This window comes from Pteronotus mesoamericanus, unplaced genomic scaffold, assembly GCF_021234165.1.
Source record: "Pteronotus mesoamericanus isolate MK-2021 breed Mesoamerican mustached bat unplaced genomic scaffold, CSHL_Meso_final contig_78, whole genome shotgun sequence".
Classification (NCBI taxonomy): domain Eukaryota; kingdom Metazoa; phylum Chordata; class Mammalia; order Chiroptera; family Mormoopidae; genus Pteronotus; species Pteronotus mesoamericanus.
Window position 1 is genome coordinate 2,986,575 of NW_026555258.1, and position 24,339 is coordinate 3,010,913.

A 24,339-nucleotide genomic window follows, 5' to 3' on the forward strand; every position below is an offset into this window, starting at 1 on the left:
CGGCCCTGTCCGTGTCCAGGCCGGTGCCCTACCAGGTCGTGTCCCCCGAAATCCTGGGGGATTGAAATGAAAACCCAGTGACATAACCTGTTCCCTGTGCCCACAGGCTGGGGGCTGTCTCTCTGTCCCGGGCATTGCACGCCTAGGGAGCATGTCTGCAGAAGTGTGTGTGGCCGCCCTCCCCGCCCCAGGAGGTGCAGCCACTGCCCAGGAGGAGCAGCCTCGCCCTCGCTCCACGGGTCCTTCCCTGCCTCCACCCCAGACCTGGAGGTTCAGGGGCTCCCCTCCTCCCTGTCGCTGCCGGGCGTTCTCCCCTGCTCGCTTGATGTGCTCTCAGAACAATGGGTGATAACAGGAAGTCGGAGGATAATTACCCAGCCTCAGTTATCAGCAGAGCTACCCGCTGCTCTTGCTCTTGTGGGTTTTCTGAAGCACGTTCAGGCTGACGGCTCTGACAGCTCACCTGTGCACCCAGACCTGAAAGGGAGAATAACACTCAGCAGCCGCACGGTTTACCAGTGAGCCAGGTATGTTTTAGAGACAAAAAAGTATGGCCATCCTGTAGGATGACCTCCTCTGGGAAGATAGTAGGCCCGCAGCATCCGTGGGGAATTCAGCACGCTGTTCCCTTCCGAGCACAGCTCGGGGGTGCCAGGGACTGGGACTTGGAGCGGAAGCCCAGAAGGACGAAGACGGGGTCCCGAGAAGGGGAGTTTGGTTTATGTGGAGAAGGCACCAGGGGGCCTAAGAACATTCATTATGGGGGGCAGAGTCCTCAGGAGTCCAGCGTCGCTGCTTTCTGCCCCCAGAGTCAGCCGTGGACATGTCTCTGCCTGGGTCGCCCGCCTGCTGCTTGGGCTCAGTGTGCCCAAGCCAAGTAGGTGTCAGGTCTGAGTCACGGTGAGAGCCAGGCGTTGCGCCTCCTGTGGTCCCTTTGAGGGTATCTGAATATAGACTGTTCTTTGACTTAATACCAGAAACACTGCATCTCATAAAAACTGATGGCAGAGTAAGACTTCGAACATTTCTGTAATCCAGAATATACCCCTAAATTTTTTTTTTTAAAGGCAGACTGTGCGCGTTTTGTGCCTGGGCACCTGGGGCGCCGGGATGGCTGATGAACGGCAGGGAAGGTCCGGGGCGGCAGCCGGGGCCCTGGGCAGCTCGGTGCTGCCTGCCTCGCAGCCCGCGCCGTTCGTCTCGCCGTGGCAGCTCAGCTCCGCAGGCGGCGCAGGGGGCGGGTGGCCCCTGGGCCGCTGCCTCTTCCTCTGAAAGCGCGGAGCTTTGTTTCCTGTCCTTCTGACTTCTTTGTATTTGCCAGCTCCTTCGCGTTTCCCACTTCCAAGTGTTTCTAATGAAAGTCATCATTGGTTTATTAAAATGTAAATGCCTCATCAAAGCGTGTGTTTCTTAGATCAGGCATAAGACAGTTCCTTGAATTTATTTCTGTATCCCTTTTAGTAAGGGGGGTGGTTCAGGTCTGTTGATAGAACTGTAACTAAGCAGAGTAGCTGTGCGTTGTTCCCCGGAAACCAGGGCTGCTGGGAACAGGAGGGAGGCCCTTTGAAACTGGGAGGCGTCCCTGCCCGGTGCCGTCCACGTTGGGTAGGATGGCCCTCGGCCTCGTCACGTGGACACGCGCCTTTGAGAAAAGTGGCCTTTCTGTGGTGCGTTTAGTTCTCTGTGCCCCGACCATGAATGGCATTATTCCTTTTCCTTTCTCCCTGTTCAAGATTTGACCTTAAGTTCTCGTTTCTTTCACTTTCGTGTTTCTCCTTTATTTTTCTTCAAGAGAAAAGGGATGGATGGAGGCAGGTCAGAGAGACAAAGGAGAAGATGGGACTGGGCTGTATCGTCACCTCCTTCAGATGCCCAGGCCTCAGTAAGAGGGAATTCAGTGCCATAAGCTGTCTTTTTCAAAGGAAAAATAGATTTTCCAAGAAACCCTGAGCCTCTCCTCAAGCCCGACCCTCCAGCGCGCACTCCGCCTTCCCTGGTGACTCTCGCTGCTGCACAAAGATTCTCTGTCCCCACAGGCCAGGCGCTGCAGTGGCGAGGGGGCGGGGGCCCCCCGGGCTGGCAACACACCCCGGTGAATGGCTGTCAGATGGGACGCGTTCGTGCAGGCCTTTGGGGGCGCGGGGGGCATTGCTTTGACCTGCATGAGAGGTGGCCACTCGTGGTTTAATCTGCCATAACAGCAACATACAAGAAGGTCATTTATCTTCCCAGGATCTGGTTTTCTCCCCCGGGACGCCCTCCCTTTCCCCTCCTTCTGGGAAGTGTTTTCCGCCTCTCCCGTCCCCTTAGCCTCTAACACACGACTGTGCGAGCGCGCCTGCCGACGAGCGCGTGGCTGCTGGACGGCGGCGAGGGCGGCTCCCCGGGCCTCACGGTTCTGCGTGGCCTCTGCTGGCTCCGGCCAGGAAGGACCTGGCCTCTGCTCTCAGCCGTCCGCACGTAGCTCTGGCTTCAGCAGAGCACGTTGGCCCCCCTTAAATGACAAACAGATGAGTCACAGAGATCCTCGCAGAATTGGGAGAGGGCTCTGGCGCATGCACGGCAGGGGCTGGGCCCCTGTGAGCCTTCGGGGGCGTTGGTCCCAGCATTCAGGGTCTTTAGCGCCCCCATCCCCCACATTCTTTTAAGTCAAAAATCAAAGGGACTCTCAGAAATGTTTTTGTTGATATTTCATCATCTGCTCAAGTCAAGGTCATAAATCAATAACCAGGCCTACTTATTTAGTATTTGAGGTTTATTAAAAAATGACATGGTCCCTGAAAAGGAAATTCTAAATGCAACCATTTACAGTTCATCGGGGAGGAAGGCGCTGTCGGGAATATCGCCCACTGGCAGGGGCCCTCCCTTCCGGGCTCCTAAAGGACTAGCAGAGTGGCCCCTCTTCGTGACACGTAGCTGCTACTTATTTCTAGCTTGAGAAGAGGCCAGTTTTGTGTATCAAGAGCCTGGATGCTTTTGAGAGAACGAGGAGTTTATTTTGCTCTGCCCTTTCTTTTACAGTGTTTCTGAGATGAAGATGGAAGAGATTTTGTCTGTTCTGACAAGGCACGATTGTTTTAAAGGCAGACGACGGGGAAGCCAGGTGAGGTTTATTATTCATCATGTTTGCTACTGAGCCGTGACGCACTTCTTGATTCGAGGCAGCGGAGGTTCTGTGATAGGACGGTTGTTTCCTCTGTCAAACCAAACGCATGTTGGAGGATCAGGGACAACAGGTGAGGCCAAACGTGGCTATGCCTTTTCCCTGTGTTGCTTCTGGGTGTCTTTGCTGGTCTCACCCAGCGAGGGGGCCACAGCCCGTCCTGGGAGTCTGCCCCGCGGCAGCAGCCTTCCCAGGACCAGGCAGGGTCACACGTGCCGCCCTGGAGGGGTTTCCCCAGATTGTCGCCAAGGCCAGCTGACAGGCCGTCCGCTTGGTTCTTTTCAGACACCCTTCATTCATCCACTTTTTTTAAGGTGTGCCGTGCACATAGGAAGAGTGAAGGCGAGATCATTAAGGAGGGACGTTGCTGCTGTCTGGGCAGTTCCCTGTGGAGGGCCCGAGCTGCTGCCCACGGCCCCGGGCACCTTTCTGGTGCCTGCCAGAGGCTCCCTGCCCGGGTGGGTTCCGCACCTCACTTGGCGCTTCCCTCGGGATCCCCCATGTGTGCGTGCGTGTGCTGGCGCTGCCTGTGGTTTTTGTCTGTGAAGTGTTCATCATTTGAATATTTTGCATTTGTTTTCCTGAGCGCGAGGAGAGACTGGAAAACCAGAGCCAAGTAGATCGAGCTGCAGTTCCGTTTCCCCACAGGCCTGTGTGTCTGTTTGGATCGACGCCCTCCCCGAGGAGGGACTCGACCGCACTGCCCTGGCCCAGGGTCTCTTGGTCCCGCAAGGACGAGAGGAAAGTGGCATCAGGGACAGGGCGGGAGGGTCGCGGCGCCCCCAGCTGCGGGCGTGCTGCGCTCGGGGTGGCCCTGCACCCTTCCCGCGCTCGGTCCTGTTTAGTCCTCCCTGCGGAGCTACAAGGTGCAGAGGTGGAGGAGCAGGGACAGGGCGCACTTGTCATCGTCTGTCCTCCTGGGGCGCAAGAGCAAGCAGTGAACCTCAGGGCACACGTCCTCACGCACCAGCGGGCCTCCCTGGCAGTAACGAAACCCAGAAGAGGGAACTCTGTTCCTTCCTAAATTGGGCCATGTTAGCCGTTTCTGTAGAGGTGAAATTTGGTCAGTAAATGGTTTGCAGCAAAGTTCCCTGTGAGTAACAAAAGTGATTAAAACCTCAGTTGGCCAGCAGGTTACTTTAAGGGCTGTTTCCTTTAAAACATCCCAGCCACACGAGACTTGGGACCATCCCTCCTTAACAGTGTGTTGTCAGGGGACTGACCAGCCACTGAGGACACGCTCAGGGTCTCAGCACACCTCTGATCTTCTGCAGTGACCGCCCCTTCTGGTTGGGGTTTTTAGTGGTCCCACGGTTCCTTCCTGGGGCCCCCGCACAGCTCTGGGAGCTGCGTGAGGAGGCATGCAGAGTGGCTGAGAGCGTGGCCTCAGGTCGCTCCGGATCAGCTTCCAGCGGTGTGACTTCGGGCACTCCTGGACCTTCCTGGCGCTCAGTCTCTTCATGTGTAAAATGAAGACAGTATTAGTACACTTCTCATAAGACACGGGAGGATTGGGTATGAAATAACCCAAAAAGCAAGCACAGGTACCAAAGGGCATTTTATTATTATTGCTCTTGTTGCTGCTAGTCATCATCACCATTGTCACATCAGTCAGGAGCAGATGTGAAGTTACGAGGCCACTCAGTGACGTGAAGCCTTTCGCTGCGGCACGGGAGTGGAACGTTAGCATCTGCGGGCTCCCCAGAAATGGGAGCAGAGCCGTGAACCACGGCCGAGACTGGGAGTTTGCTGAGCCCGGTCTCGCTGAGACTCCAGGCCCAGCTGCGGTGTGGGTGTTTACCCTGGCGTGTGGCATGCGCCTGCGCGTCTGGACGCTGGCAGGGCCCAGACGCCCCTCCCCCGAAGAGGACAGTCCCTAGAGGAGCAGAGCAGCAGCAGTCCCCTCTGCTCTTCAAGGGCAAGCAGAGCCATTTCCAGCATCGCCCTCTGTGGCCCGGCAGCCTTGCTTCTCTCAGAGCCTTGGCCTCGGCTTTGGCCTTGGCCAGCCCTGAAGCTGGACCGGGCCCAGAGTCGCTCACGCTTGGGCTGGAGTCCTTGCTTCACAATTGGCGGTGCTGCCCCACAGGCCGGCTCGCCTTCCCCAGCCTCAGTCTCCCCATCTGTAAAATGGGGGGACCGGAGTGCCCGCCTCGCAGGGTACTTGGCAGGCTCAAGTAGGGTGGGGCGTGAAGCGCTCCACATGCCCTGGGCCGTGGGGGTCCATCCAGACCCCAGGCTCCTGCCGTGGTGGGTCACAGTGAGTAGAGTGGTTTGATGCTTTTAAAGTTTGGTGATCTTTGTTTTTAGAAAGAAAAATTGCTAAGCAGGGGTCGGCTTTAACTGACAACAAAGCACCTGGTTAACTTAGAAAACTCAGTCTTACTGGATTCTAGATGTCATGATCATGAAAAACTGACTTGTTTGACCCAGTTTACCTTTAAGGCAGAGGACAAAGAAAAATTAAACTAAATGGACAATGTTACTAATCATCATATAGCTTCACAGCCTGGCAGTGTTTTTTTGCGTGGCCCACGTGAAGAATGGAAGGGACAAGTAGGTGCCGGGTCCACTGTCAGCGCTGTGCCCAGTGAGGGGCGCAGTGGTCTGTTCGTGGCCTGAGCCAGGGCGGCTCTGGTGCTCGCGTGGGGCTGGGCAGGTAGACGCGGGCCCAGCGCACAGGCCTGTCCCGCACGCACTGGATGGCTCATGGCCCTGCCCTCCCCACCGCTCAGCCGGAGTCCGCTGTGAATGTCCCTTCGGCACGTATGTCTGTGGGCTCCTGTGAAGAGGAAGCAAGCGAGGGAAGCATCTGTAAAATGTATATTTCATATTTAGGTGTATAAAATATATACAGCTGTTCCTGGGTGTGTGAGTGTTCACCCACTACAAAGAGAATACGTTTGATCCTGCAACTTTACTGGGAGGCACTCAGAAGTTGCTAGGGACTTTGGGGGTAAAACTCAGCTTGGCAATAAAGTGATTAAAACAAAATCCTTTCATTTAGTTTTAAAATACTTGGGAAGTTGACAATATCCAGACGTGTGCTTCCTGCAGAAAAGCTACTCTCCCCCACCACTGCTACCACTTAGAAGTTTTTACAACAAAAATAATTGGGCAAAGTTACCTGAAACTCATCTGTTGCTTCTTGATAGGTGTGGAATTTTTATCTTCAAAGTACATACACGTTTTTCCTGTAAGCTCTTTTGTCTTGTGAAATATGCCTGCGAATTTATCCTAATAAAAACTGTCACCGGCATTGGGAGACATCGGTATTGAAATTAAAATAAGATCACTAGCTCCTTGCTTAGTTGTCTCTGAGCACCTGTTCTCTCCGAGATCTGTAGGGTCTTCCAGAAAAAGGGGGCTGTGTGTGGACAGACTGGGAGGTGTGCTTTTCCAAACCGCCCGCGGGCCGCTCGGTGCCGATGGGCTTCATTAGGTGGGCTTCGTGAGCCAGCACTGCGCCTGTGCCTCTCGGGGAGGGCGAGCCGGCCCGCGGGGGCGCCCTGCCCCGGGGACCTGACCCCTCTCATTACGGGAGCGCGCGCCTGTCTGGGCTGAGCCAGCACCACGCGACTCTGCCCCTCTGTCTTCAGTTTAAATTTAGACTGTCCTCCCCAGAAGACAACTGAAAAATACCTCCTTCATTCTCAGGAGGGGCAAGTTGGAAATAAAGTATTTCTGGAAGCGGAGGTTGGGGGAGTAAGACATGCTTTTTCAGAAATATATTGTTTTCTGCCATTAACTTTTTTATATTTTACTAAAACTGACCTCATCATTTCCAACGTGTGAACCTAGTTTTAACTCCTTTTCCTACACATTCCACTTGTATACACTCATATTTTTTATATGTATGTATATGTAATTTTTTTTTTTTGTTGGAAGAAAAGATGCCTCATTTTGAAACCTAAAGGGGGGAATAAGAAAAGCCCTTTGTAATATATTGCCATATTATCACTAAATCCCCTGACAGTTGTGTCACAGAAGCAAGTCACCTGTCACTTAAGCTTGAGGTCTCTTTAATTTTCTCCTGGAATTCGCACCAGGCTGTCTTTAATTTGAGGCCTTTATTGGAATTCTGAAACCTCCCTGCCTCCCTGGCTCTCAGATCTATTCTGAGAGCTGTTACAGAATGTATACAATAACCAACAGAGGGATTCGAGAGGGCTGGAGCTCTGTTTATTTAACACTCTAGAGGGATTTTTGTGCTTATTCGGTCCTGGCTGCCCGGCTTTCAATATCGCTTTGACAGCCATTCTGCCCTTCTCATTAATTTTAAACAGTTAAAACACAGGAAAAAGAGGAAAAAGTTTTCATTATTAAAGTGCTTTACTTTTTAATAACAGAGGATTCTGTCCGCCAGGGGAAAGGGCATCCTCGCTAATTTCACATTCATATTTTTTTTAAAAAAACGCGAGGAAGGTGACAGTTGCACTGCAGAGGTGGCTTAACGAGAGGAGGGCCGCGCAGAAAAGTTTGCATTTCACATCAGTTAAAAGGGCAAGAAAATCCTTGCTAATGACAACAGCAAATGTCCACTTTCGTAACACAGCTCCGGAGTGACTTTTCTCTTGACACTTGTGGGGAGAAACCCCTCAGGGGACCGTGTACTGTGGCATCAGCCAGACTGCCATCCGCAAACAGGGAGCAGGAGTGATTTGACTAAACTAAAAACACCTTCCGGTTGTTATAAGTCTCTCTTAATACGGAAATGAACGTCGATCCAGGAGAACGCAGCGTTTCCTTCTCTCCCTTTGTTCTCCTCTGGCAGCTTTCAAAGTGAAAGGGACTCAGAGTCTCGGTCAGGCACGGCAGCCAGGCCGGGCCTCCGTGGGGGCGGGGCGGGGGCCGCTGGGGGCTGGGTGCCTCCCTGGCCCTGCCCTGGGGGCTCAGCAGCATTCAAAGAGCCAGCCCGTTAGCCAGACGGGGCTGAGAATGGGTGCTTTTGCCTCTCGGTCTCACCTTCAACATTCACTTTTAAGAGAGAAACAAAAACCACTCGTTTTCCAGAGGGCTACGAACAAAAGAAATCCTTTCTGTGAGATTGTTCAAGGATGGAAAGAAAGTGTTTTGTTTACACTCTGTCACACCCAGATGTGACTCTCCACTTGAGGGGTGGCTGACCAGAGCAGCAGGCACCTCCCTAGGTTCCTAGGTTCTGGGGAGCTCTGAGCAGTGAAGGGCGGAGTCTGGAGCCCTGCCTGGCCGCCCTGGAAGGAGGGAGCACGCCCTGAGCTTCAGGGGGGCGCTCCAGCTCCAGCTCCAAACAAGGAGCCGCCAGGGCTCCGGGGCAGGCGCGAGGGAAGGGGGAGAGCTGAGGCCGAGCAGGCGGTGAGAGTCCTTTGGAAGCAGCTCAGGTTGGGTGATGTTTTAAATGGCTAATCCGGACCTGGAAAGTTCCAAAGTGTCTCCAGTGGACTTTGCGCGCAGGAGCCATAAGAGGCCAGGAAGAAAAGTCAGGCCATGAGTAAATAAACAAGCAGCCCTGGCCCGCTGTGTCGCAGAGCGCCTCGCCTTCGCCTGCTTGGACAGCGTTACAGCTCCCCTCTTCTTCCCTGGTAATATTGGAAGGATTACCCTCGCTGGCCCCTGGGTGGCTCCTGTGTGATTTTACTGTTATTAAGTCTATTAGAAACTGCTTCATTATTCCTGGCTCTGATCCGCCTCTGCTTTAACCCTTCCGCGCCTCCCAGGAAGCCCAGGCCGCCGGCCCCCAGGAAATCCAGGAGCGAGCCACGATCCTGCAGACGGTGTTTGAGGATTACGTGCACTCCAGCGAGAAGACTGTCTCCTGGGCAAAGAGAGGTCGGTCACGTCGTAGGTGGCAGGGCTGTGCCCGCGCCCCCGCCCGCACACACGCACGGGCTGAGAGGCCTGCAGGCGTCCCTGCTCACCAGCAGAAGCCACCCGCCCCTAATTCTGCGGGGCGCGGAAACAGGCCCGGGGGAGGGCTCTGAAGGGGTACTCTATGTTGGTTTCCCCTCCCCCAGGCCCCGCACAGATGAGGCTCTGTGGCGGCCTCCCCCGGGACGGGAGCTTCGGCCCGGCTGCGTGGGGCTCGGGGATCCAGTTTTCTCCTTTGAAAACTGGGTACAAGTGCCATGACATGTCAGTAGAAGTAGAGATGAAAATTAGAGGTGAAGGAGGGCTGATGATAGCCCTAAGAAGTCCTGTTTGGAAGTACAAAGAAAAATGGGAAAGAACGTCACTGAGGAAGGGCCACAGGCCGTGAACCAGTTCCCAGGCTGTTCGTAAGAGAGTTCGGCATCAGCTTAGCGCTCAGACCCTCGCAGCACACATTGCCTTCTGGGATCGCCGGGCGTTGGGTGGACGCAGCGTCGGGCTGGGGCACAGGGCAGAGTGTGGGGGCTGGCCAACTTCGGGGTGGGGCCTTCTGTGCCTTGGCTGGCGACTCGTGCGTGCTGGTGCGACTTCCCCATGATGCGGGGGCCGCAGCAGGTCCTCGAATAGCGTCATTTTGTCACAACACAGATGAGATGCCACAGGGACGGAACCTGTTTATGCCAGTGAGGCTGGCAGAGCTGGAAGTGAGGACTTACTGCATATGAACGCCACGGCATCCTCTTCTCCCTTTTATGAAGCAAAATTTTTAAGAATCATTTAACAAATGTGTGCTAAGTTGGGCACTATTCTAGGTGCTTGGGATACTCAGGGATCAAAACAGATAAAGATCCTCACCTTCCTAACATTCTGTTGGGGCGTGGACAGTGAGCATAATAAACATAACATAGGCTATACATAAACTAGTCTGTTAAAAGGTGGTCAGAACTACGGAAGCAGTGGAGCAGGGCACAGCACTGTGAAGAGGGTGACGGGGCAGAGAGCACTTTTAAAAAATATGTTCTCAGAAAGAGGCAGGGAGGGAGACAGGAGAGAAGCATCGACGTGAGCGAGAAACGGATCGGTTACCTCTCGTGTGCATCCCAACCAGGGACCGAACCCGCAGTCCGGGCCTGTGCCCCCACCAGGAAGCGAACGGCGACCTCACGATCGGTGGGGCGACCCCCGCCCGGCCGAGTCACACTGGGCAGGACGAGAGTGCATTTTAAACAGGGTCAGAGTGAGCCCTGTTGCGAAGGGGACACTGGAGCAAAAACCCGAAGAGGGGTCAGGCTTGTTGCCTGGACAGCAGGCATTAGAGGCAGTGGGGACAGGGGTGCCAGGGACTCAGAAGGCAGCGTGGCTGAGCAGAGAGAAGGGTGGCAGAGGCCCGTCGCCCGGAGCACCTCGGGCTTGGAGGCGGTCAGAGGGCCCGGGGCCGCCCTGAGTGGGGGGCTGCGGGGCGACTGGGGCCTTCAGGAAGTGGACGGCAGACACGGGTTGGGGGGCCGGTGTTTGCCGAGCACCTCGTGCACACCTCAGCCCCCCGTGGGTGCCGGCCAAGGCCCAGTGTTTGCCCCCCAACCGCTGGTGCGCAATCCGTGTGCCGCCTTCCAGCCCGGGACGTGACAACAGTCTCAGTAAAACCTGAGCGTGTCCCTGAAGTGAATTCAACAGTAAGTACCTAAGGGTTTTCCTAAGAACCTGCCTTAGAGATGCGCTGGGACACGTCCCAGGAGGAAGGGAGTATTTGTCACAGTGCCACTTTGCAGAGCTTGGCCATTTGCAGAAAGTTAGGCAGACTCAGCTTGCTGTGCAGAATTCCAGGTTTAATAATGAAGTTGCAATGAAAAGAAGTACATCAAACCCACACCAGCACCTTCAACTTGGGTGCCAGATGTATTTCCGACATTCTAGGGAGACCGCAACCGCTCTAAGGTGTCTGGGTCAGCGGAGTAAAAGTTACAGCGACTGATCTTAGCGAGTGTGGTTTCTCGTCTTTACCAGGGAATTTGTTAACACCAGGAAACAGACAGTGGTACTTGTTTTCCTTTGAAAGGCTATTGGAGGGGGCCACTCCCCATCAGTTTATACCAGGAAGGAAAGAAATGTATCATTGTTCTTATCTGCTAATTGATTTCCACACCAGATTGGTGATGGCTTGGGACAACCGCTTGTAGCAGGTCTCGGTCACCCACTGCAGACAAAACGCACTTTGCTCTGGACGTCTCTCCTGTTACTTAGGACTGAGTTCCAACGGCTGGGGAGACATACCCATATCTGCACCCCGTAGTGGTGCCAGCTTTTGCATTCCAGGCCTTTGCATATGCAAATTCTGCCCTCCGGCCTCGCCTTCCTGCTGAGCCATTTCAGAGCCCCCTCCTGGATCGCTCAGGGAGCCACTGGCTTTGCCTTCAGGGCAGAGAACTGGATGGAAACACGTTTCTGACCCCGTGCTTGTTCGAGACCAGCATTCGCTGCTGTCAGTCGCCGTGCCCCCCCTCGTTTCTCGCGTCTCTTTAGCTAGAGATTCGGGTGGTGACCCTTGTGGTGACGCAGGCTCGGTCTCCAGGCCCCCGAGGGGAAGCCCGTACCCGAAAGTTACCTCTTCTCTGGCGGGTCATTCCGCCCGCCTCCGGCTCTCCCCAAAGGCCGGGGCTTGCGAGGGACGCTTCTCAAGAAAATCCAGGCCTCCGGGGACGAGTCAGCCCACTCCCCTTCGTGTGTCCGAGGCGGGCTGGGTGCTGGGCCTGAGTCCTTGTTCCTCAGACACTGGTAACGGCCCCCTTCCTCTGGGCAGCTGTGGCTGTGGATTCAGGTCTCGAAATGCAAGTGCTCTCACGTGGGGAGGTGGGTGCTCCCCAGGGCTGGGGGGGCGAGCCCCCGCACTCCCGGCTGGGGTTGGCTCTGCCCTACCTCTTGGACCCTAAGCATCGTCCGTGAGACACCACCATGCCTGATCAGATGCCCAGAAATAAATTCGATTCTTTGAAAAGGGGCAAAAACATCTGTGTAGGGTATTTTAAAACAGATTCCCTTTAATTTGGCCACCATCTGGCTCCGAACTAGGGATCCGTGCACGGGGCGCTCATGCTCAGGCTGTAGCTCCACCCGCCGTCCCGAAGAAATGTCCGCTCCTGCTACTCCTCTGCTCCTTGCTGGTCTGGGCCCGGCAGCCCGTTCCTGCACACGGCTGCTGCCTCATCCCAAATCCCCGCCTGTCTGGGCGACTCACGCGAGGGGTCTAGGTGAGGGTATGAGGATGGCCAACCGTCTCTCCCCAGTGGGACAGGAGCCTGCAGGACAAGGAGGTTCCGTTAAAATGGGCAGCTGTCCAGAGAGGAAGCGCTGCTGTTTTGTGGAAAACTTGTCTCTGTAACGCTGCGGGCTGGGCCCCCAGGTCTCCTGGGACAGGGTCTCCATCCTTGGCTCTTGGGATTGGTGTGGAGGCGAGGAGAAGGGGGACGCGGGCACTGTCTGCCTCGGCAGAGGACAGGGGTGACTGGAGAGGCTGGGACCAGTGTTTGGGTGACAGACTTGGAAAACGCCAGTTCCGTGGTATGAGCGGCTTGGTCTGGAAGGCTTCGGCCTGGCTCCTCGGAGGAGACACCTGGGCCCTGGAGGCTGGGCTGCGTCCCCTCCAGGACCGGGAGGTGGAGCCCTGGGTCCGGACCCTGATGTCAGGGCCCTCCGGGCAGCAGGGGCCATTTGAAGCGTCATAGGTTCCCTTTGAAAGAGCAGCCAGTCCCCGGTTATTAAAAAGGGGAGGAAGCACAGGTTTAAGAGAGGGGTACAGAGGAGTTGCCTGGGTTATTATTTCTCATCGATTGGGAAAAGGAGTTCACTTTGCTCAGTAAATAGAGCTTTGATGGATTCCCAGGATCCTTCCAGGAGCTGATCTGCTAAAATGACACTTTTTATTACTGTTCATAAACGCCGATCTCCAGGTGCTGCTGGGATATCGCATCTAAGCTGTGGGCAAACTTGCTGGCCCAGCGGCCCAGCAAGCAAGGGCTGGAGCGGCCGGTGTCCAGCACCTGCCCGCCCCCCCAGGAGGTGGGGTGTGGTGTGCAGCGGCGGGGGCTACTTTTCAGAGCAAGCCCCTCGGGCCCTGCTGCCGGGCCACAAGGGGCAGGCTCGTGGGTTTTGTTGGTCCTGTAGGATGTTCGGGGGACCGACTGCGGGAAGACCCTTCCTTGCGGGAAGACCCTTCCTCACGGGAGTCACTGTGGCCAGAGTGCCACCCTCCGGGGAACCGAGCCCAGCCCTTCTCTGGCCGCCCAGCCCAGGCCTAGAGCAGAGCCCGGCCTTACCTGTGGAATGGGCCTGGGGCTCTCGTGGTGGACTGTCTCCAAACTGTTGGTGGCCGTCTGGGGACGGACTCACTGTTCTGGGGGCTGCTTTCAAAATTTAGTCATTTTTTTTCTCCTTTAGAAATCCTATTTCATTTCCTTTTACGCATTCGTTGAATGGGGAAGAAGCCTGTACCAGTCAGTCCTGGGTACTTGAGCACAGATTTGGTTTCAGAACCCCCAGGACTCGACGCGGTGGCCCCAGGGGTTGCTCTGGACTGGGGGGCTGCAGGCAGGGCTCGCAGTGGAGCACCGTTTGTGGGGACGCCGTGCCTCCTCAGTAAACATGAGGACACTCACAGAGCCTGGGGACTGCCTGAGTTTCACAACATTTGCGCCTATTAACTATTGGAGGATACATAAAATTGACTTAGCAAATTTTTTTTCTAACATAAAGGTCTAATGATCCCATTTATCCTACATTGAGTACATTTTACTTTCTTCGCTCCTCCCCTTCTGTTCACTCTGTGTGCCAGGGACCAGTGAGGACGACAGGGCCCTGCCCTCTGGGGCTGTTAGCAGCCACACAGTAAAGTCTGCAATTATATTGGGTTTGTTTAAATGGTAATTAATTGGAGCCTATAGGGTTTTTGTTGGTTTTTTTTTTTTTGCTTTTGTCTTTTGGGTTTTTGATGAATTAAAAGTACAAGTATAGATGTAGGTTGTGGTGCGTGTTGTTCTGCCGGTCATGTGCCACCGAGGCCTGGGGGACACCCTGCCCTGGTCGGCTGCCTGGCGGGGGCACGTGGCGTTTGGGGACCCTGTGCTGATGCCCGCCCCCTTGGTTTTCTCGCAGCCCTGCAGTCCTTCATCCGCGCCTACACCACCTACCCGCAGGAGCTGAAGCACATCTTCCACGTCCGCGCGCTGCACCTCGGCCACGTGGCCAAGAGCTTTGGGCTGAGAGATGCCCCCAGAAAGCTTGGTGTCTCGGCTATAAAGACGAGGAAAGCAAACGTGAAGAGGTAAGATGCGCCGAACATGTCCTGGGCCGGTCGTCCAGTAGGCATGGCGAGCTCTGCCTGGGCTGGCGGCAGCACCGTGGCACAGTTGGCTGCCAGGTGCCCTGTGGGAACTTCCTCTTCAGTCTCAGATTTTTGCAATAAATTATCACCAGCATCTGACCTTCTCTCCGCATAACAAGTGCATGGAACGGGAGGGTAAGATTCCCAGTCGTAACATTTTTGAGGTGCCGGCAGAAACTTGGTGGGGCCTCCTGTCCAGGCTATAAATGGCAGGAGCAGCAAGACAGGTGTGTCGGGCTGTCTTCACTGCCCGTCAGCAGGGCCACTCGGGACTTGCCATCGCCTGACCTCCGGCCCGGGAAGCCCCTGGGACTCGTGTGAAGACTTCTGGGGGTCCCCTGAAGTTGGACCCCATGGTACACCCTGTCCAGGCGGGCGGGCGGCACTGTTGAAGCCGCCCCTTGTGCAGGCTGGCTCAGGACACCCGAGTAACTCTCCTGGGTGCTGACACGCACCCCCAGTGCCGAGCATGCTTCGGGGTGAGCCCCGGGGCCCGCCCGCCCACCCTCAGAGCGGGGCTGTCCGCGGCCTGGAGAGCAGGGTCCGAGGAAGGACCGTTGCCTGTGGGTTGGCTGCTGGGCTGAGTCCATCTTCAAATTTCAGGATGTTCTGCTTGATTTCTGTCAGCAAGACGCAGGCGTGCACGTTCTCCCGTCAGGAGGCAGCCCAGCCTTGCAGAGCCGCCGTGTGTGCGTCCCTGTGCGGGGAGGTGGGGGTGGTTGGCACTGTGGCCCACGCAGCACGTGGGTGGGAAGGATGCATGGAACAGATACGGGGCACCGGGAGCCCCAGAGCGCGTGGGACAGGTCTTGTGCACTGGAGAGCCTTATGTGTGCATGTTGGTGCCAGATGTCAGAACACATGCGCCCTTTGTGTCTGTGGAGGGCCTGGGGGCAGCGCCCCGTCTCCAGCAGGTGCCAGTGCTGGGTCTGTCCTGCACAGTCCCTAAGGAGGGCTGGTGGCATTCACAGCCTGGCTGGGGCCCAGTGTCTCTGGTGCGGAAGGACAGGGAGAAGGACCACCGGCGTAGGGAGTGACCGCTGATCTGGGAGTCACAGGGCTTGGACTCCACTCCCAGCCCCGTCTGCTGTGAGCTTGTGCGCGCCAGCCCAGCTCCTCAGTGCCTCCATTCCCCCGGCTGTGCAGGTGAAGCCCTGGGATGTGGAGCTGGAGCCCAGTGCGGGGGGCTCCAGGGCCCCCGGCTCAGTCAGTGCAGGGGCCTGGCACCCCCGAGGCTCTCTGTGTGCTGGGTGAGAGCTTGCCCAGTGCCATTCCAGCCTTGGGGTTTCCGAGAGGCCTGCTCACTTCCTCACTGTGCGAGCTCTCACAGAAGACCGCACTCTCTCTGTGAGGCCGGGGCCTCCCTGCTGCCCGGGGGGAGGCTGAGATACCGCCTTGCTTTCCCCCAGGCAGGTAGGCGTGCGGGGCACTGCCCACCCTGCCGCAGCCTCGGCTCTGCCCCAGGGTGGACACTCCGCGGGACTCGGGGTGCAGCGCGCCAAAGGCAGGCTCCTGTCCTTGGGCCCCGGCCCCTGATTCCTGCGCCTGTGAACCCCGGCTTTGAGTGCGTGGCAGAACCACGAGGCCCGCTGTCAGGTCACGAGTGGCCGTCCTGCCACCGCCTTTCACGCCGACACTTGGAGGAGATGGGCACAGACCCGCCGGGTGAATGCTGGTCCGGAGCCCATCTTGCTCGTTGCTCTCCCCGCACATCATTGAGGTCGCAACCACCCTCCCTTGTCACAGGTGACCCGCCTTTCCGACCGGGGGTCTCATTAGTGGCCGTTAATCCGACAGCAGCTCCCACCCAGCTCTGAGCGCAGAGCCGGCAGGGAGGCTGCGCGGGGCGGGGGCTGGGAGCCAGCGCCGGCCTTGCCTTGCGAAGCCACTAGGGAGAGGGCGAGCCGCCTCCTGCTCCTGCTGACCCGCGCCGGCAGATGGGCATCAGGACGGCGGTGCCCCTGTGTGCGGGGGATTGAGCGGGGCTTTCTTTCAGGAAGAATGGGCTGATTAGCCGGTAAAGAGCATGTAAGATGGGCTCGGGCAGCCTTTGATGTCTGGCTGGCGCGGCAGGGAGCCGGCGGTGAGTGACGGCACCGTGTCACAGGATTACTCCGCCCGTGACAATGCTGCGCTCTGTTCCTGCCGTGTCACCGCTGTCCCCGCCACTTTTCCCGTTGTCATGCCCTTCTTTTGAAGGCGTTCCCCCTGCACTCCGCCCGTCCTTGCGCGCCAGCCCTGCCCTGCGACGCAGACGGCCACTCGGGGATACAGGAGGCACCGGCTTGTATTTGGGGAGATCTTGTCACTCCTGGCGGAAGAATGACTTGCAGCTAATCTGCACATGGACCGTATAATTGCGGTCAGGGTAAGCGACAGGGAGAACTTGACAGATTCTCCACACCTCAGGCAGCGCTCGAGCGAGTGCCAGTTGCCGCTGTCTGAGGACTGGGAAGAAAGTCCGTTAAACCCGCCACGTGCGGCGGCTGGGGCCGTGGCCACAAAGGCTGCTCTGAGCTGAGGCGTCCCCTCCGAAACCCATCTGTCCAGAGGGAGAAAGGGTTCCTTCCGTGTGGCGTGGGCGTAAGACAACAGCACGCCCTTCTCTCAGCTGTTCGGGTCCCGCTTCACGGTGCGTGCTGCCTGGGATAATTACATGTTCTCTGCAAACCAAGGCGCCCGGCCTGCGGCGGGGTCCCGCCTCACCTGCCCTCCAGCGCCCGCGGGGTTCCGCCGGGCTCCGTGTGAAATGGGCGGCAGGCCAGGTCTCAGGCCGGGTACTGTCAGGCATTTCCATGCGTGACAAAGGGAATTTTTTACCCCGCTGTGTGCCTTTATGACTTTACTTGACCTCTTTTCAGGAAAATAAATTCAGCAGTTAACGTTCCTGAATGAGATCTTAACCACCAGGTCTCTCAGGTGATTCCCAGTCCTCCGGCTTGAAAGGGGATGCTGTCTTCCCCAGCACGCAGAAAGACGTTGTCACCAGACCTCTTCTGACACCTGCACACACACCTGTTGGAACAGCCGCCGCCCCAGACACCTATGCATGCCTCGCAGAGGGTGCTGGCGCAGGGCTGGAAGAGCGGGTGGACCCTCAGCAGCAGCCGTCACGGACACGGCATCCCCCCATGAAAGGAAGCTCTGATTTTGAAGCTGTGTAGGTTCGGCAGATCCTGGGAAGGAAAGCTAACGTACCTTCTAGAAGTGCTGTCTGCCCAGGAGGCACCGTCTGCCATGAGGGGGCAGAGATGGGTTGCCTTCGAGGTGCCGGCCTGTCTGTCTAGGCTGTCACACGCAGGCAGAGCGTGTTCAGGAGCAGCGGGCAGGCAGAGTCCCTCCTCTGGGCGACGCTCCGAAAGGCGGGCCAGGAATTCGGAGGAAGCAGTGGCCGGGGGGGGCCTTGGTGTTCTGTGACGGGATGTGAGAGCACGTCTGCTCTCGGCCCCCGTGTGGCGAGCGGGTTACGTGTGGCGGCTGTGAGGGGTGCCACCCCCCGGGCGCCTCAGCTCATGACCCCCGCCCTGGCCTCGGCCCTGGGTCCTTCGGGTGTTCTTGGCGCAGAGGCAGCCGGGCATCCTCTGTCACAGCCGCTTGGCCATTTTGCTTCCCTTTTCTCAGCTCCGTCCTTTTAAAATTAGGAACAGAACAAAAATCTGAATTGTTGACTATTCTTAGATAGGTTTTATTTTTATAAGTTTTCTTAAACCAGCCGAGCCCACGTGTTACTTGGTAGTTCCTGATTTTGTCAAACAGGTAAACAGTCTGAAATTCGGAATCTTCTCTAACCTTCAGTCCCTCCCAGCCCCGGTGGGTGTGGGCTGCGGGCCCGGCAGAACCCCACCCCACCCCCGAGCCTGTTCCTCCAGAGTTCTGGAGCCGTGTGGTCTCTAAAAGAAGTACAGAAGCATCCTCGTGGGGCCTTGCTTGCCAGACTTTCCTCCTCTGAATTACCACAGGTGCCTGTCCCTGAACCACAAGGGAGAGAACGCACAAAGCTCTGTTTTTCAGGTCTTTTTGACCTTTAAAGCCCTCCCCTGTGGGGTCCTTGCTAAGTAGTGTGAGTTACTACGGTGCACACTCTGGTTTGGGAAGTTCCTACCCCTCAGCCATCTCCCTTGTTCCTCCCCTGCTTCTGGAGCTGACACGAGGGTCTGGGTTGAGTCACTCGTCCTCATCTGTGTGTCCTTGGACGAGGACTCAGCCCCTCTGCCTCAGCCCTCACCTCCCAGGCGGGGCCGCGGCCGCCAGTGCCATCGGGCGGGTTGGGGACCAGAGCAGCAGGCGAGCAGCCGGCCTCGCGTTTGCCACGCGGGTGCTCGGAGCACGTGTGAGCAGTGACCAGACGGCAGGGCTGTCCCTTCCCCGGGCCTCCGTCATGCCGGCGTGCCCCCAGGACAGAGGGGAGCTATCGGTCTTCGCGCCGTGAACGTCCTTCTTGGAGCAGCCTGGAGCCCAGCCCTGGGGGGGCCGCAGCTGGGGCTGCCCGGGACCCCGCGTCCGTCCTTGGGTGGGTAGCTGCCTGCCAGTGTCCGCGTGGCATTTACAGTCTCCCTAATGTCACCTACTTAGCTGGAGGCGAAGCTGGAGTCGGCCCGCCAGTCACCCTGTAAACGTGAGACCAGAGGCTGGACGGGCCCCTGGAGAACGGGGTGCTGCCCCGGGGCGCCGCCGTGCGGGGGGCGGGCCTCTGCCTGAGGGTCCCGGAGCGGCAGGCACCGCCATCGAACCTCCGGGCCTCCGTGAGCGGGCCTCTTTCTCAGCTTCCCGAACCGTCCACGTGACTGCCAGCACTCGGCCCCGCGGCGTCACCTGGGCTTCCGTTCTAGAGCAGCCTGCACCGCCGTGCTGCGCGGGCAGCCGGGCCTCCACGCCCACCCCCGTCCTACTCTGCCGATGGGGACCCAAGAGCAGCCCCCGCCTGGCCCTGCGTGGCCTGGCCCTGCTGCCCTCGTGGCCTTCACCCGGGGGCGCTGTGGGCCTCAGTCACTCCTGCTGGGACCTCATCCCTTGGCATCAAAGCAGAGCCCCAAGAGGAGCAGAGCATGGAGGGGAACGGGGTCGGGGCTGGGGCCGGGGCCGCGCGGCCTCTGCCTGCAGGGTGCAGGGAAGGACCAGGCCTCCGGTGGGCAGCGGCTGTGAGCAGGGCGGGCTCTGCTCTCGGGGCCTCCTGGGAGCTGTGGAGCGGCACCTGCACAGGTCTCAGCCCAGGAGACCTCAGCTCCACCAAGTCTTGAAATCCCAGGCTGCACAGTGGACGTGGTCCTGAACTTGACTGCCAGATCTCAAACATGGAGACCCAGGTTCCACGGGAACCCTCGCAGTGTGGTCCTCGGAGCAGGCAGTGGCAGGGGTCTTCCTCATGCCGCGAGGCCAGCGGGGTGCTGGCGAAGCACGTCTGGCTACAGTGAGCTGAGCGCGATGGGGACATGGAGCCCAGGAGAGCTGCCCAGGCTGCGGCCAGAGCACGTTCTGCTGGCTCTCGGTCCAGGGGACGCGATGGCAAACCGGAACTCATGCCGCGTTCTCTCTTTGGGACATTGGGCCTGAGAAGTGTCCCGGCTGGACAGGGGACAGGCCAAATGCTGTGGGAGGTGGCTGGGTCCTTCTGGGTGTGAACACCTGGCACAGAGGAGTCGACTTGGGACCCCTGGCTGAGGAGTCCTCGCTGATTTCGCACTCACAGGCGCTGGCTTCCCGGGGCGAGGGGGGACCGGCCGCCACGGGGGCTCGCCCTGCCTCCGTCGGCACCCAGCCGCCAGCTCACTGCCCCCTGTAGCCGGCACTGGCCGCGCCCCCGCTGGCGCCAGCGTGAGTACCGCTGTGCGCACGCGGCTGTCTGCGTTCAGCTTTCGCTGCCGTTGCCCTTTTTCCCCTCTGACACCACGCAGTTACTAGCTCTGGGCTGCCTCCAGCAGACACCCTCATCCCCACCCGGCTGATGAGGCGATTAGGGGGGTCTCACGGCGACCCTGCGCTTCCTGCACACCTGGATCACCTGTAGGCAGCGGGGAGCCCAGGGCTGTGCTTTCGGGCAAGTAGCCGGGCTGACGACAGAGACCAGGAGCCCGGCCAGCCTCTCCTGGGGGGGGCGCTGGGGGCACACGCTGGCCGTGGGCGTCTCCGGGGCAGGGGCAGGGGCAGGGGCAGGGAGGTGAGCTGGCCTGGATGGGCTGCCGGCGCCAGGGCCGCGCCTCGCTCCTCGTTAGCTGGTCCTCGCGTGGCCCTTGGTTGGCACCACTTCAGAAATCAGGACCAGACGGCGGTCCCTGGCCGTGCCCTCGCTGCTCAGCTACGTTTCAGCCGTCCTAACCCTCCTGTCTCAGGGCAGGCTGCTCGCTCTCCTCCCCTAGTGTGTCCCCATGTTCCTTGGGCTCCTTTCTGAGTAGGACGTCCCCAGCCCCTCCACACAGCTTTGGTGATGCCGGAGCCTTTCCACCTGGGTAGGACCTGTACAGAGTCACCCCAGGTCTTCCCGTGTCCCCTCCCCTCCGTGTCCTGGTGTCCGAAGTGCAGAGCAATGTCTTAACAACTTTACTAGTCAAGGGAAGGGTGCGGTTCGCACCCCCATGTGCCAAGTGGCAGCAGCGTGTTAATTTTAACGTCTTGAGTGGGGGTGGTGGCAGCAACGTCTCTCTTGGAGGCTAGTGTGTGCCCTTGGCTGTGCTGAGTTCACGCGTGTACCTCATTGAGACCTCTTGAGGTCCCTGTGACCAGTGAGGGTCCCCAGGAACCACTGATGAGATGGTCTCAGAGGTCCCGGGGCCCAGCCTCCTAGCACTTGTCTGCATCCTTCTGTCTCCCTTTCAGAAGCTTCTGGTTTCTAGGACCGGGGTTAGGCAAAGTAACAAGCACGTGACCCCTCGTAAGGGTGTTGTACGTGCACAGATAATTCTTCATGGCCCTGAAGACACGGGCTTAAAGCAGGAGATGGCGTTTTGATCGGCGGCCGCAGGGCCGCGAGCCCTGGCGCGGGCTGCAGAGTGCGGCGTCGCGGGGCATCCCTGAGAGGAGGCGGTTGCGGGCAGTCCCCGGCTGCCACGACTGCTGCACTGTCTTCGCCTCTGGAGGCAGAGGGTGCAGCGGAGGAAGCCTGGCCTGGAGCCGCTGTCCCCAGCTCTAGCCAGCCCTGGCTCTGGCTGCCGCCTGGCTGTGCGGTGGCGCTGGGGGGTCTGGGAGGGGTGTACGGGTCGGGGGCGAGACACGACACAGAGCACCAAGCTCTGTAAATGCCGCTTTCATCTGCCCAGGCCCGCTTCTCTCTGTAGATAAGTGGAAGTCCCATGGACTTCTCTCTGAATGCCCCCCCACCCCGCCTGACCCTCGTCCCCGCGGTGACACAGCTCCTCGGCAGGTCGTCTCTTGTCCTTTGCTGCAGGCCTCCCGGCGGGCGGGGTGCCCGCTTCCATAGCAGACCCTCTCACTGTTTGAGCTCCTGAAAATGAGCCCTGAATGACCACTAGCACGCTCCACGCTCGGTCTTGCTTCCACTCTGGTCTCTGAGGTTCAGGTGCTGGACGGGCAGGATGTGCAAATGCAACAGCACAAGGTACCACTATCATCGAAGAAAGCGGTCCCGGTCTGTGTGACAGCAGGTCAGCTGTGTGGTGACCCGCTGGCCCCTCTGCCTTTCCTGTCCCTCAGTGTGAATGACAGTCAGCATTCAGCGGGCACCTTCGCAACACGCGCTGTGGCAAGCACTTCGATTCTTGAGCTCACGTAACCTGTCGTGAGTGAGCCGGCTGGGACAGGGTGGGGGGCCGCGGCCACAGCGGGAGGCTGCGTGGGACCGCGCCAGGGTCTGTGCCCCAGCCGGCTCTGCCCGGCGGCCGGCCCGGCTGCGTGTCACCCGGCCGCGTGCCCCGCTGCTCCTGCGTCACGGTCCGTCGTCGGGCGGCCTGTCTCTCAGACAAGGCTCTGCAAAACCTGCTTCGTAGAGCTGCCCAGACCGAGGGCAGGGGCGACCGGCAGAGGGGCGCGCGGCTGATGGTGACGGCAGGGCTCGGCGCCACCGCTGCCGTGCACTCAGCACTGGCCAGGCGCGCGGCCGGCCAATGCCGTGCCGCCGCCTCTCGCCTCTGCCATCCCTGCGGCAGGCGGGGCTCACACCGCGGCTTCCTGGGCCCGGCTCTGCGGTCGCACGTCACAGCTGCTCGCCTTGTTCCACCCGGGCCGTCCTGGGGCTCGGTGACACTTGCCACCCAAGTCCCCGTTTGCACACCTGGTGATTCAAGCCACCACCTTCGATGACCCGAGAGCAGGACCTGGCATGCGCCCCAGGTCAGCTCCACCGTGCAGCCGGGGCCCGTCCGCCTGCCCTGTTACAGGATTGTGGGTAGGTGCGGGCCGCCCAGCACGTCGGCTGCTCAGGCAGCGTTTCATCGGCAGGCGTGACGCCAAGGCCCCCGCCATCGCCCCGGTCACCGGTTGTGGAGGCAGGGCTGCCCCGGGGCGGGGCTCTGGGGTTTGGTGCTGGGATTCTGCCCCTAGCCCATCCATCTCATTCATCTTTTCCGGATGAATCAGACCAGTGCCAATCACATGTAATTGTTTCCACATCCGCCTTGTAGCGCTCCAGGTTAACAGCATTTATTTCTCCAGCCTAGCAGTTCATCGGTGGGGTGGGGCCGAGCTGGGATTCCAGCCAGGCGCTTCCGAGTCCGCTTTCTGCTCCTTTCAGTGCGGCCACCTGCTGCCGACGGCCATGCCTGAGTCCCGACAGAACACCGTAGAAGTTTTGGCACTTGGGCTGCATGATCTCAAAGTCCCTGCCGTGTCCAGAGTTCAGCGTCAGCTCTTGGATGCTGGCTGTGTCTCAGCGGCACCGCGGCCGTCCGTTCGCACGCCCTCCAGGCTGCAGGCCCACGTGGGCGCTGGGGCTCCGAGCGCTCCTGCCTTCACGGGCCCTGTTCTTGGGCCCAAGGCGGAGACCTGCTGCTGATCAGTCTCGGTCCACAGAGCCTCTCTCAGGCGTTGTGCTGCGACTTTCTCGTCTGGGATGGGTGGGATGTGTTCTGGGGCCCTGGCAGTTTTACAAAAGCTGGACTTGGTTTGATACTGAGAAGTCACCAGAAAGCATCCCTAAAGCAGCTGGCCTGCCTGCTTCATCTCTGCCAGAACGGAACCCAGAGGCTCTGAAGCGGTCTCGATCCAGCCGCTTTCCCCTCAGTGACCGTGAAAAGCGCGAGAGCCGTTCCCCTCTGGTAGCTCAAGTGCCGTCCCGCGCTAGCCGACTCCTTATGTGAACTGCGTGGTTGCCTCAGAGGGACTGCTTGTCAGATTCTCCCTGGAGTTGTCTGTCACTCTGTTCTCTGAGAGACACCAAACTCCCGCTCAGACATTGCTGCCTTTTCTTCACCTGAAGGAGCAAGGCAGGAGCACAGGACCTTGAGTCTGCCTCCAGCCACCGGGAGTCCGCAGGACCACGCAGAGCCGCCCGGCCTGGCCTCCGCCGGGGCCCGGCCTTCCCTGCAGCGCCTGGGCCTCGCCAGGGCGGCCTTTCCGGCTACAGAGGAGATGCCCTTTGCCAGCCCTCCGCCTGGCTGGCTGGCTGGCATCCTTACACCCGCAGGGAGATCCCTCACAATCAAACAGGAAGCTAAGGGCAAAGAGGTTTTGATAAGTAAATATTAAAATACTTGATTATTATAGCATGAGGCAAAATTCTACCTTTTGATGTTATTTTCTTAAATGAACATACTGTTTAATTTTTTCATTATAAAAGTAGTACATGTTCATTACATAAAGATTATTCATAACCCAATAATCCAAGTTAACCTTGATTCACATTTTTTGTATCCCCAGACTTTATCTGCATATGTATGTGTACGGATTCTTTTGTGGGTATAGAGATTGAACAAATCATGAAATTTGAAACTGCTGCTTTTTTTTTTTTCCACTTAAGTTATCCAGCTATTACTGTTAAGACCCGTTTTGTGAGGGGCTCTATAAGTCTTTG

At 58.3% G+C, this 24,339-nt stretch overlaps 1 protein-coding gene across 1 annotated transcript in view; it reads left to right on the forward strand.

Annotated features, from left to right (window-relative positions):
• DDX31 (DEAD-box helicase 31) overlaps positions 1 to 24,339 on the forward strand; it is a 63,934-nt gene that overhangs the window by 33,595 nt on the left and 6,000 nt on the right. Inside the window, exons 17-19 of the mRNA XM_054584183.1 lie at positions 3,022 to 3,103; positions 8,857 to 8,968; positions 14,153 to 14,321. Of these exons, the coding sequence (XP_054440158.1) occupies positions 3,022 to 3,103; positions 8,857 to 8,968; positions 14,153 to 14,321 (363 nt within the window). The remainder of the gene's footprint in view (positions 1 to 3,021; positions 3,104 to 8,856; positions 8,969 to 14,152; positions 14,322 to 24,339) is intronic.